We start from the raw sequence: 13,816 nt of genomic DNA, 5'->3' as shown, positions 1-13,816 counted from the left end.
TTTTTTTTTTTTTTTTTTAAGAATACAGGGTCTCCCTCTGTTGCCTTGTCACAGCTCTCTGCAGCCTCTGTCACCTGAGCTCAAGTGGTCCTCCCACCTCAGCCTTCTGTGTCACCAGGGCTACAGACACATGCCACCATGCCCCGTCTAATTTTTTAAAATTTTTACAGTGATGGCATCTCCCATTTTGCCCAGACTCATTTCAAACTCTTGGTTTCAGGCGATCCTCCTGCCTCAGCCTCCCAAATCCCTGGGATGACAGGTGGGAGTCACCGCACCAAGCCTTATTGTATACAGTCTTTTAAATAATTTTGTGCATGAAGCAACGTTCATGTATACCGAACCATCAGAAAGCAAAGGTGTCAGCTGTGGAATCCCCCACTTGTGGCGTCATGTTGGCGCTCAAAACGTTTTGGATTCTGGAGCAATTTGGGTTTCGGGTTTCCGGATTAGGAATGTGCTACCTGTAACCTAAGTTTAGGGCCGGAGCATCAAGCCGTGACAGGGGAATTGAAATATATTCTAAACCTGCGTAGCCCAAGGATGACCACCGGCAGTTTGTGGGGTTCTGAGTGGTTTACTTCAAAGCTTTGAAACATCAGTATGCTTTCCTGTGTTCGGAAAACTCAGAATATTGTAGACCTCAGAGGATTCGGTGTTTCATAGAAAGATTTATCACCATTATATTTTTTAAATTTATTTTTTATTATTATAAAGATGTGGCGTACAATTCAGGGTGAGGTATACAAACGATTGTGCGGTATCCTTGTTGATGAGGTGTACCTCTCCCTCCCCTAGCAGTTTCCCTCAACTGCCAATCCCACCCACCTCCCCTGACAGTTTCCCACTACTGCCAGTCCCTTTCTAATAGTATAATAGTTGTTCAAGGCCCACTTATGAGTAAAAACATATGGTACTCTGTTTTAGAATATGATCGACTCTAAATTCACCCAAGTTGCCGCGAAGTCCATTTGTTTGTTTTTCTTTATGGCTGCATCATATTCCATCGTGTATGTGTACCACATTTTTTAAATCCAGTCCAGCTTCAATGGGCAACACGGTTGGTTCCATGTTTTTGCTATTGTGAATAGAGCTGCAGCAAACATGCTTGTGCAGGTATCTTTGTAGAATGATTTCAGTTCCTCCGGGTATATTCCCAATAGAGGGATTTCTGGGTTTATGGAAAACCAATGTCTATTTCTTCTAGAAATTGCCAGTGTCTTCCAAAGAGGTTGTACTAGCTTGCTTTCCCACCAGCAGCATCACAGATATTTTTTAAACCTTCTTTACAAGTTTGACTAACTTTTATACTCAGAATGATTTTAAAATAGCATCTGCTTTGTCATGCCATTGGGTTTGTAATGAGACAATTTAATCGTGGACTAATTATAGATGGCAAAAACATGAAACAATACTTCCTGAGCAACTTTGTAAACTATTATTCCAGTGTTCAGAAAACTTGTGTTATTGATACGTTTCAAAACAGTTTCTTGTTTTCTCTCTGGGGAGCTTTGACTCTGCATGTCCAAACCCTCATGAAGGCGTTCTGAATGCTGTTCAGGCTGTGGTTGGTTTGCTTAGGTCACATGATATGTGCTCACGCAGGATAATTTGCCAGATATACTGTAGCGTCATTTTAGGATAATCTCCTGAATATTTAGGTTTTATAATAATTTCCACTACTGCCAATCCCTTTCTGATAGTATTATAATTGTTCAAGGTCTGCTTATGAGTGAGAACATATGGTACTCTGTTCTTTGTTTCTGTGATAGATCACTGAGTGTGATAGACTAAATCCATCCAAGTTGCTGCACAGTCCGTATGTTTGTTTTTCTTTATGGCTGCATAATATTCCATTGTGTATGTGTACCACATTTTTTTAATCCAGTCCAGCTTCGACGGGCAACATGGTTGGTTTCGTGTTTTTGCTCTTGTGAATAGAGCTGCAACAAACATGCATGTACAGGTATCTTCTTTGTAGAATGATTTGAGTTTCTCCAGGTATATTAACTATAATAATTATCAGATGGCATAAAACTGAAAGTGTAGAATAAATGATTCTAAAATGGAAAACAGTGCGTTTGGGTGCAATATCAGAAAATGTTCGACAAGAGAAGAAAAGCCCTTCAAAGGATAACTACGGGGCAAAAGTGAGTTGAAAGTATCTGCTTTCTGACGTGGACATAACTTTGCGTGAGATTGGCTTGTAGGGAGAAAGACGTGAGGTCCTTGTCTGCAGATAGACCCAGTGTTTACCTGTTAGAAATCATAACAAAGAACCAGTTGGTGCTTAGCCAAATCCTCCCTGCGCCCCAGACAGAGGAAGCGGCAGGATGTTATTCACACAGGAAAGTGGTTTCAAATTGTGTGTCTGCCTTAATTTAAAATAATAAGTTACAGGTATTTTATAAGCAACATTTCAAAAATATGTTCTAAGTCGATCGCAAGAAGTAGTTGTGGGAGAGATTGCATTAGTAGGTAAATCTGTGACTAAACTCCCTGTGAATTGAACGAAAATACTTAAACTCATTTTTCCCCAATATAAATTATCCCACGCAAACAAGTGTGCCCTGTATTTCTGTGGAGAGCCAATCTTACTTGATTTACGGATAAAAAAGCACGTGTGAATTTGAGATGAGAAGGCCAGGATCATAGAAATGTGGTTTTCTGGAGAAGCGTTTCCTCTAACTGTGATAGGAAGCACCTGGGTTATCTAGCTCCCTGCTTCGGCCCACCTTGTCCCGCCGTTTTGAGGGCGTCCCACGCCTTGCTCAAGTGTCGTCGATTCAGTACCCACGTCAGGACTGCCACCTGGTGGCACTTCTCGTGATTTCAGCTGGCTGATTCCTGACTCCTGCCCTTGGGTCCTTCTTAGCTGTGACTTACGCACTGAGTCTCCCTGGCGTGTGTGTGTGTGTGTGTGTGTGTGTCTCCTTTTTGGATTAGAAGCTCTTCCCGGGAAGGGCCCATGCCATGCCCACCTTTAACCCCTTAAAGTGGGCCTTCTGGATGTTTGTTCAATGCATTTGAACCATAGCACGGTCAACCTGAGACATGTCTACGGGTCAGGCTCACAGACTCAATCACGGTCTACCAACAAGGAAGTTAAAATGCTTCTACGGTTTCTGTTTTCTATTCTTAGATCTATTGTCTGCCTTTTCAAACACAGACTGAACGTGTATTCGTTTGAGGAATCAGAGTGAAAAATAATTCCCCCAGTATTGTACATTTGATGATTGTGGCTGTTAAAGCAAGTTTTCATGGTTTCTTCTCTTTTCTTTTCTTTTCTTTTTGTTTAATCTCTCTGCAGCTCCTGTCCTTCCTTCAGGGTTTATTTACTTTTTACCATGAGGGCTATGAGCTTGCCCAGGAATTTGCACCCTACAAGCAACAGCTGCAGTTCAACTTGCAGAATGTAAGAATAACCCTCTTCCTACTGCCTCTTAGCAGATCGAGTGGCCACAGGGCAACTGAGGGAAACCTTGGGATCTTTCAGAAGCTTGTCAAAGTACGGAGAGACCTCGATCCTTCAGAGAAGCCACTCTAGGAATCTATTCATTATCTTCTAGCTACTAGTTGAAATGACATCCCCCTCCAACCTTTATCCTATGTTAGAAAAATTTACACTAGCAAATTTTATGCAACTAAATACTACCCAGACTTAGATACCTGGAAGTTCGTAAAGTTTTACCTCCATCTGGTGTTCACGTCAATTCACTGGGTGAGTTTTTCACTCAGTGATACAAGGCGAGTTAGGCGTGAGGGGCTGGCATACAACCTGCTGCCTGTGGTTGGTATCACTGTATCGCACTCTTGAAATTTGTTGGGTGTATAGGGCTTAAATGTTCTCTCCGCACACGTAATCATACGTGGTCCTGATATGTTAATTAGCTAGATGGTGGTATACATGTATCAAAACTTTACACTGTACGTTTTAAATATCTACAATTTGTATTTGTCAAGTATACCTCAATAACGCTGGGGAAAAAATACTGGTGGGCCTTAGGCAGCTCTTACTTTGTGAGAGCAGCATTTCTGTCTTTGTGAAATGAAGGGATTATACTTTAATGCTCAAAGGCTCCATCTTCCTCGGAAATTGTATTAAAATATGTTTTATGACGTCCAAATTATAGGTTTGGATATGGCTGTGAAGCATTCAAATTAACTGCTTTAAAGCATAAGTGAGAGTCATTTCCAAATAGTCTATCTATTTCTATTGGGATTTATTTTATAAACTTGTCTAATAAATCCTTTTAATCTCTTCTTGCATGGTTATGCAAATTCTGGTTTTCAAATGCTAAGCATTTGAAAAGTTAAAAAAAACTTTAGCCAATCAATTTCTGCATTATCAAACTTGACAAATAGTGACGTCCTCATTGTTGAAATTTTTCTATCACTGAAACCCTGACTGTCGAGTATTCTGTAGCCAAAATAATTCAGAAAACCTTCACTTAATTTCCTGTAAAAAGCATGTGCTTCTCTGCTTCTCTGATTCTTGCCATTGCGAACATGTTCAGTAAAATTAGAGTTGGAGTGTCCCATAAGAAATATGTAATGGGATTTATTACTTGTGTTTGAGTTTCGACTTTTATCTTAGATTTTTCTAGCAGAATTGGTTTCACCTTTAATCCTGTTGTCTTTCCATATGGGATGCATTTAGGCTTTTCCAGCAAATATTAAAAGAGAAAATTACAGAAGCCAAAATGTTGTTAGGTTTCTTTCCACGTTAAATACAATTGTATTCAGATTCTGGCCCTGCTCGGTGGCTCAGCCTGTCATCCCAGCACTTTGGGAGGCCGAGGCGAGTGGATTGCCTGAGCCTACAGGTTCAAGACCAGCCTGGGCAATTTTTTATTTATTGTAGAGGCCTCGTCTCTACAATAAATACAAAATTAGCCGGGCATGGTAGCACACGCCTGTGGTTCCTGCTACTTGGAAGGCTGAGGCAGAAGGATCGTCAGAGCCCAACAGGGTGACACTGGGGTAACAGAGTGAGACTCCAACTCAAAAACAAAACAAAACAATTGTATTCAGATTCCTGGGATTTGGAAGTAGGAGAGGAGTAAGTGATTAAAAAAAATTTGGACCCTAATGTTTGAAAGAGAAGAAGAGCAAAAGGGACCAGAAAATTGTCCTAGCTTAGTGATTCCATTCTTTTACTTATGGGGCATAAGAGCTTAGAGTTAGGTGTGGGGACGATAATGGTGTTTTCAACAGTGTGCTTTTGAGGAAATGTGGCCTGAATGCAAAGGAGAGATCACAGAGGAAAGCCTGGTTCTTTCTGTAAACTTAAGTAAATTTGATGTAAAGCGCATATACTGTTTTTTGCAACAGAAGTTAGAACTTGGAAACCTACGGATTTTTATGAGTTCGTTTATACAATAACCTCTTAGTATCTGTGTTAATAGACCAAGCAAGATAATATTTCTCCAAAAAGCCACTGGGCCGGTGGCAGTGAACTTTTTTCTCGACTTGGTCAGTGCCACATATATCAAAAGCATGTGAACTTACTTTATTTTTTCCTTTAGAAGGAATTAAGTCCTTGTGCATCTGCTTTTTAGCTTAGGTGCTAGAGAATTCAAATTCTATTGAATGTATCCTGCATATTTTTCCCCCCAAGTAATGTCCCCCGTAAATCATGTCAGAGTGTGCTGATAGGAGAAAGTCACACACACACACACACACACACACACATTCAGAGAGGAACACGCTGAGGGTCAGTCACAGAAGTTTTCACTCAAGTGACTGAAAACCAGAGCACAGGACGCTCCATCTCGGGGTCTGGATATGGTGGATCACTCCGAGCACCAAGATTCTCTCGAGACCACTGGGGCTTTTGAAACTGGAGTCGGGGGTTTCCTCCAACCTGGTGGAAAACAGCGAGTGAAACTGTTGTTTTGTTGACTTCAGACAAGGAATAATTTTGAGAGTACGCGGCAGGAGGTGGAGCGGTTGATGCAGAGGATGAAATCCGCCAACCAGGACTACAGACCCCCCAGCCAGTGGACCATGGAGGGCTACCTGTACGTCCAGGAGAAACGTGAGTCACCCCCAGGACCTCGTGCCTCTTCTGTTTCCATGCAGAGGAACCTGCTCGGAGTCTTTCTTTCAAGCAAGAAGACGAAATTCCTTGTAGGTTGATCGTGTTTAGTCTGCTTTTTCGCACCCCCAGTGCAAGGCTGTTTTCCCATGTTTTGCCCTTGGGATGTCTCTCCGTTGCTAGATTGTTGAACTTGGGACTTGTGGTCTTCACTGAGGCTGCGGTAACGTGAACTCAGTTTTAGAATTTGATGGTGATATCTATCTCAGTGTAAAGTGTCACGAAGGCCTGCACATCAAAGCCTTTATTAGGAGGAATCGTCCTAGTGACTGTGGCCATAGTTGGCCCCTCCGGCAGCTTTATTTCATTTAATTCTGTGCTCCGTGAGTTTTGGACGTGAAATGGGCAGCTTTGTCATGTCACATTGGCACTTGTCCTTCCTGAGGTTAGGAAGTGGTCACCGAAGCCCAGCCATCAGCCCTGTGATGGCCTCACCCTGAGAACGTTCTTCTCACACACAAAAAAACCACTCACACTTCTGTAACTAGGGTGTGTGTGTGTGTGTGTGTGTGTGTGTGTGTGGTGTACTTGTCATCAAGTGGAAGCAGTTTGACTATTTTGACTAAATTAACTCCTTTTCAAACTAGATATCCCCTGAGCACTGACCTCACACTGTTGGTGGTGAGGGACAGTTGTTTCTGCCTAGACCAATGTGACATGGTCACATACATTACCAGAATGCCAACACATCGTATATTTGACGTGCCCAGGGATGCTTGTTTGTTGGGCGGCCGTGAAAACGAGCAAATTCGATTCGATCCGACAAACTCAGTGACATTTGTGACTGCCTGGAGCCCACAGCAAGAGACACGCAGGCACGGGGGATCTGGCTCTCAGAACTCCCTACCTTGGCTAGTCTGCTGTTTTGAGATCTTAACAGAATGACCTGCCTAGCCGCTCTATAACTGGAGCATAATAAATAGCTTCCATCCCTCAGATCATGAAAAACTTGGTTCATCCATAGGACACAGAAGTTTGACTTTGAACTCCAAGGAGATGTTTGAATTTCCTCACCCGCAGACCATCACTCACCCCCTGCTGTGCGGCCTGGTCCCGAACGGGCCACGGATAGGTGCCAGGCCAGGGCACAGTGGCTGGGGACTCCTGCTCAAATCCTCTCTCTGCAGGGCTCCCTGCAGATGCTTCCAAAATGCGCTCGTCTGGTTGTGCCCGGGCTGTCATGGCCCCTCCGCAGTGGCTGAGGTTGGAGGCGCTCACAGTTGGACTCCCGCCTTCTCCTCCCTCGCTTTTGACGTTTTCTTCCTCCCCCACAAGACAATTTCCCTCTTGCTTCTCTCTGTTTCTTTTACAACTTCATGGAGGTATAACTGGCATACAACAAGCCGCACCTGTTGAGCACATACAGTTTAAGTTGTGCCTTACGTATGCCCTAGTGAAACCACTTATTCATCACCTTCACAAGTTCTCTCTTGCCCCCTCATAATCCCTCCCTCCTGCCTTTTCCCACCCGCCATCCTCACCTCCTTCCCCTGTCTAGGCATTTAGAAACAAAAAAGAATGGATTTCCATGGCTTCGGAATTATTCTTAGATGAGGCTTATGTAAAGCCCCTTCCAACTCGGCGTCTTTGAAAGCATTTATAATCAGAGAAGCTCACCGGCTGCCTGGGAGGTACTGATGGTGCGCTTGCTGTCATCACCGGATGCGGACCTTCTGTGGGGGACAAGAAGGAGACTTGGCTTCGGGGTGTCCCCTCTGTAGTTGAAGGCATAAGGCAGACTCACAAAGTAAACGTTGGAGCCTTGATAAGTGGGGGTGGCCGTGATGGGGGAGCACGGATCACAGGTGCTTGGACCAGAGCCCCGATTTGCTGGGGTGTGTGGTTTTGTGTCCGGCCACCTCTGGGCATGTGTTAAGCCACGTTCTGCCAGGCTTCTGTCAACCCAGGAAGAGCCTGGGCTCCGGGGCCAGCAGAGCTGTGCTGTGATTCCGTGTCTGTCACCTGCCAACTATGTGACTCTCGCCGGCAGTTTTCTGAACTCAGTCTCTGTTCGTCAGAGAAGGATATATACCCAGTGTCATAGTGACGTTGCAAGAGTCAGAGCTATTTATTATATGTAAATGTCTTTATTATCAGTGGTGGTGTTACAAATAATGATCCCATGCTTACCATGAATCCTTACTCTTCTGTGCAATTTACAAATTTGCCATTTAATTATTATTACTATTATTATTGTGAGTTGGGGTCTCACTCTGTCACCCAGACTGAAGTGCAGTGGCATGATCACAGCTCACTGCAGCCTCGACCTGCTGGGCTCCGGTGATCCTCCCACCTCAGCCTCCAGAGCAGCTGGGACTACAGGTACACGCCACCATGCCTGACTAATTTCTAAATTGTTTTTAGAAACAGGGTCTTGCCATGTTGTCCAGGCTGGTCTCTTGGGCTTAAGCGATCCTCCCACCTCGGCCTCCCAGATTGCTGGGATTGCAGGTGTGAGCCACCGTGCTTGGCCTTATGTCATTTAATTCTTAAAACAGCTGTTGAGAATGTGATTCCTTTAAAAAGAAAAACTCCAATCACATGCCTTGTTAAAGAAAGCATTGCCATTCACAGGTCGCAGGCTCAGTTTTCTTATATGTAAAATACTCTTTATAACATCTGGCTTCAAAAGTTATTAGATTAAATGCTGGCACTTAGGTATTCGGTGAATGTGAATTTCCCTCCCACTCTGCAAATATTCACCTCAGCAACCTTAGATGATGACTGGGTAAGAAAATTAAACCTCTTTTGTTTTGCAGCCTTAGAGCTCTATAGTACCTTCTTATTTTCCCAGACACTTTGGGGGACTGTAGAATCACTTGTCTGAGAGCATCTGCCCTGGCCTCCTGCCAGTCGACTTTAAAGAAAGCAGCGTGAGTGTGCAGCAGGCTCGAGGATTAAGGGCAGGAGGTTCTGCACTTACGATGGGGACAGCAAACACCCTCTTCAGTTTAAAATGTCATCAGAGCATTGCAGCAGCTTTATTTTAAAATTATAGCTAATGTGGCTTCCTAAATCGCCACCTAAGTGGCAAAGTCACTGCGTGTGAGAATGTCTATGCAGCCACGAACCAACTCTAAGCCTTTAAGTGTCTTACATCACGCATCGCGGAATTATCCACAAGTCTTGTTAAGTATGACAGTGTGAAACGGTCCCCCCACGGAATCAGAGTTAATTGCCATCATCCTTTGTGATTACAAAGTATATGGCTGCGCCCCATCATTTTAAAATCTGGAGTGGTTTAAGTATTCCACTTGACACCAAGGGTGCTGTTATTAAGAAAAGGAAATGTAAGTGGTTCCTGAAACATCTCTCAAGAGGTACTTTTGGAATATTTCAATTTCTTGCTTTTAAATATATGGTCCTGCCTCGAAACCAACAATAACATATGCACAGTCGTTGCTAGAAAGATCCAGGAGTCCAGCAGGATGGGTGCCTGGTGGAGAAGCTGTGTGGAAACAACTCGTTTTTCCATCCCGGAGCCCACCGAGGCATTTGGGCACAGGAGACCCGGCTTCCCTGTAGGAAACTGAGGAATTTCTACTGTGGTTATGGAAGCACTAAGCTAACGATGATTTCTCCTTGGCGAGGGAACAGCACCGAGCTCCTTGAGGAGGATGCTGGGCGGTAACATGGCAGGCTGTGGCAAAGGGGCGTGCCGTCTTGATGGGGAAAAAGAGAGCAAACGTGTCCCATGTACACGTTTCCTGCAATATAAATGGTGGAAATCGTTTTCTTTTTAAAGCGTAAATTGATTTTTTTTTTCAGATGAGTAGTAAGAGAAAATAATTCCAAGCTCAGCCTCAGAGTAGTGGAGGGGTTCGTCCTTTCATTCGTTGGTGACGTGTTGGGCAACCGCCACGAGTCTGTCCCTGTTCCAAGGACTCAGAATGCATGTTCTTAGCTGGGTAGCCCATGTTCTTGTTGCTGTCATCGATAGAGTCTTGTGGAAGAGACTCACAATGCATAAGATTAAGCAGTAAATATTTTTTAGGAGGTGATAACTGCTGAGGAGAAACGAAACCAAAAAAGAGAAATAAGGAGCATTCAGGTGGCAGTGTCTGGTTGTTAGAGGTCGCCCTAGGAAAGGTTATGGTCTGTGGGAGGTGGCAGTGCAAGCCATGTAGATGTCTGAGGGAAAAGGCGTTGAGGCTGGAGGAGCAGCAGAGTAAGTGGCGTGTGGTAGGAATGCAGGCCCCGTCTGCTCAAGGACCAGCAAGGGGTCTCGCTTAGCTGGGGCAGAGCGTCCCAAGGCCGAAAGCAATGGGGATGTGAGATGAGAACAAGAATGGGGGCTGGCCGGTGGGCTCCCGTAGGCCGATGGGCTCTCGGAGGCTCTTTGGTTTCTGTCTGGTGTGAGGTGGGAAGCCACTAGTGGGTTTTGAGCAAAGGAGTGGTGTGACCTGGCAGGATACTTCTGACAGTTTCAAAAGTAGAGAATAGGGTTGGAAGTCAGGAGACGGTGTTTAGAACCTCAGTCTATTGTGTCTCATTCTTCCAGCCTCTGCCATGGCAGATATATACCGCTTTTATATCATGGATGCTCAGGTCTAAAGTAAGTGGGGAGTTTTGCAGCCAGCGGGCAGCTGCAGGTAAAGCCACACCGTCTGGTTCCAACCCTGTCCCACTGTCCCTCCCTGCAGGCCTCGCTCACTCACGGGGAGTGTTACAAACTAGCTCGGTATGTGGAGGCACTCAGTTGTGTATCGTGGCTTTGGGCATTATGCAAACTTTGATGCAAAGCATTGATTGACCGAATCTGAAACGTTTTTGTTTCCTTACCCTAGGACCACTTGGTTTTACGTGGATTAAACATTATTGTACCTATGATAAGGGAGGTAAAACGTTCACAATGAGTGTTTCAGAAATGAAATCCAGTGGGAAAATGGTGAGTTCGTTTCGTTTTCTTTAACCAAGCTTGTTATTGAACTAATAGAATTAGAACAAAAAATCAGATGTGCTTACTTTTCTAATATATACACATTTAACATTTTTTAAAGTTAAAATATTTCCACCTATTTTAGTGACTTCTTTTTTTTTCTTTTCTTTTTTTTTTTTTTTTTTTGAGTTGGAGTCTCACTCCATTGCCCAGGCTGGAGTGCAGGGGCATGCTCCCGGCCACCCCAGCTGGTCGACTGCTGGGCTACAGTGATCCTCCCGCTTCAGCCTTCCAACTAGCCAGAACTACAGGCACGTACCACCACACCCAGCTAATGTTTTTTTTTTTTTTTTTTATTGTAGAGACGAGGTCTTGCCAAGTTGCCCAGGCTGGTCCCAAACCTGCGGGCTCAGGCAATCCACTCGCCTCGGCCTCCCAAAGTGCTGGGATGACAGGCTGAGCCACAGAGCCCGTGCTTTAGTGACTTAAAAAGAGTGGCCAGGGTTTTCCTTTAACATGGCCATGAATGCTTATAAGCAGTAGAGTTAAATGTAGGATCCCTCTATAGATGATGAGGTGTCATCTCACGTCCCAGGCAGCAGGGTTATTCGTCCGTGCTGTCAGTGGGTTAGGAACCCGGGAAAGGACTGTCAGTGGCAGGGCCAGTCTCAGGGACTCTACGATTCCTCCCCACCAGGGGCCTCCGTGGGGACTGCATTTGCCCCTGCCTGCCTTTTCACCTTCTGCTCCGAAATGCCAGACCTGGTTTCTCAGAAGAAACCAACCAATACTCATTTACCCCAAAAGTCAGTCGGTCGCCAAGTGTCTCGCGTGGCTGGCAAACGGTATAGAATGCAGCAAACTTTATTGAGTAAATGCTGCATGAGCTTTATGGCGGGTAGTATATAATCTTTTTGTGAGTTAAGATACTTGAATATGGCAGTGAATGAACTTGTGAATGAGATAACTAGGCCGTGATCTAAGAATCCCAGAGCTGGTAGTTATCCTAAAGATAATTTAGTCCAGTCTTATTTTAGCAGGAAATAAAATAAAATGTGTAGGAAGTAAGTGCCTTGCCTAGCTAATTTGTGGAACAGATCATGGCAGAGGTACGTGCTGGTCTAACTTGGACACATACTCAAACACGCCAGCCAAAACTGATTGTACTTGGGCGTTCATCAGAATCTAATAATTCAAATGAAAAGACATAAAGCAAAGAAGAAATACCAGAGAAACAGACGCCTTAGATCACTGACATCATGGGAAGTGATTCAGTGCCATAGACACACCTAGTTTTTACTCTCTGTAGTAGATACTGCCAGAAATGCAATTTATGTGACAATGAGTTAATAAGGTAAATAGACCAAGCCAAAGTTCTACTAATAAATCGATGACATTTGCAGCCAAAGACAGAGTTAATCAGACATTGAGTGAATTTACCCCTGCAAATAGACTAGCATCTCAGTGAGAAAAGAGACGTCCTCAGAATTCGGCCGTTGTTGGATCCCGCCCAGAGTGTCAGTTTCAGTAACGCAGTGGTGGTTGGTTACTAGGTAGGCAGTCACATGGCATATACGATAGCAACAGCATTGTAGCAAGTATCTGCTGGGACTTTATGGTTTTGATAGCTCTTGTCAGTTTCAACTCACTACTGTTTAATATTATGAGGCTCTAGTACAAAGATACACGATACTAATCTCTAAGCAGTCTGGGAATTTTGATTAAGAACAAGAGTGTCATAGCGTAATGAGCATTCTGTGTATCTGATTGTTATGTTACAGTGACTCTATTATATCACACCTTCTCTAAATGTGAAGTCCTAAGGGAGTGTACATTACAGTTTAATTTAACATAAGTAAGTAATTTGAGGAGTGCTAGACAGGCTTGTTACATAATTATTTGAAATAAAACATGCATATGCCATTAATTTATTAATAAATGGTTTCATGCCTTATAATTGGGAAGAAAACAAAAGGGCTGGGTTATGATTAAGACCTGTATACATAAGCTGTACTCTCAGGTAAATATTTTAATGGAACAACTTTAGACCAGTATTTAATGTGTTTTAACTCACTTTCACCTTACCAGCATGTTAATAATCTGGTGGTGTTCTTGTTTCAGAATGGCCTTGTTACTAGCTCCCCGGAAATGTTTAAATTAAAATCTTGTATCCGACGAAAGACAGATTCAATTGACAAACGGTTCTGCTTTGACATCGAAGTAGTTGAAAGGTTTGGACTATTCACTTTATGTATTTTTTAACAAGCTTAACTATTTCTGTTTCTGTCTGTGTTAGATACAAACAGGAAGCGACAGGAAACTGTTCATGTTTGTCTTTTTAAAAAACAGCATATGTGCTTATCTCATTCTTTCGCGTATTTATTCAACAAACATTTACTGCATGATACTTTAAAAAGAACATCAGGCTGGGCATGGTGGTTCATGCTTGTAATCCTAGCACTTTGGGAGGCTGAGGTGGGAGGATTGCTTGGTCCCAGGAGTTTGAGACCAGCCTGGGCAACACAGTGACACCTCGCCTCTACCGAAAAAGAAAAAAAAAAATTAGCCAGGTATGGTGACGCCCACCTACAGTCCCATCTACTCGAGAGGCTGAGGGGGAAGGATCACCTGAGCCCAGGAGATTGAGACTGCTGTGAGTTGTGATTGTGCCACTGCACTCCAGCTTGGGTAACAGAGTAAGATCCTGGCTAATAAAATATTTCAGTTGCATTTTCTAAAATTGTCTCCAACTCAGGTCGAGGCTGCGGTGGTCATGAGTGTGCCACTGCACTCCCGCCTGGGCAACAGAGTAAGACAGCCTGCCTCAAAAAAAAAAA

At 43.8% G+C, this 13,816-nt stretch overlaps 1 protein-coding gene across 1 annotated transcript in view; it reads left to right on the top strand.

Annotated features, from left to right (window-relative positions):
- ARHGAP42 (Rho GTPase activating protein 42) overlaps positions 1-13,816 on the top strand; it is an 80,749-nt gene that overhangs the window by 20,903 nt on the left and 46,030 nt on the right. The window contains exons 4-7 of the mRNA XM_008056121.2: positions 3,311-3,415; positions 5,911-6,040; positions 10,888-10,988; positions 13,101-13,210. Coding sequence (XP_008054312.2) covers positions 3,311-3,415; positions 5,911-6,040; positions 10,888-10,988; positions 13,101-13,210 — 446 coding nt within the window. The remainder of the gene's footprint in view (positions 1-3,310; positions 3,416-5,910; positions 6,041-10,887; positions 10,989-13,100; positions 13,211-13,816) is intronic.

This window comes from Carlito syrichta, unplaced genomic scaffold (genome assembly GCF_000164805.1).
Source record: "Carlito syrichta isolate Samal-C Ts95f unplaced genomic scaffold, Tarsius_syrichta-2.0.1 Scaffold302228, whole genome shotgun sequence".
NCBI lineage: Eukaryota > Metazoa > Chordata > Mammalia > Primates > Tarsiidae > Carlito > Carlito syrichta.
Note: the sequence above shows the minus strand (reverse complement) of the source record. Positions and strands in the feature narration are given on the sequence as shown.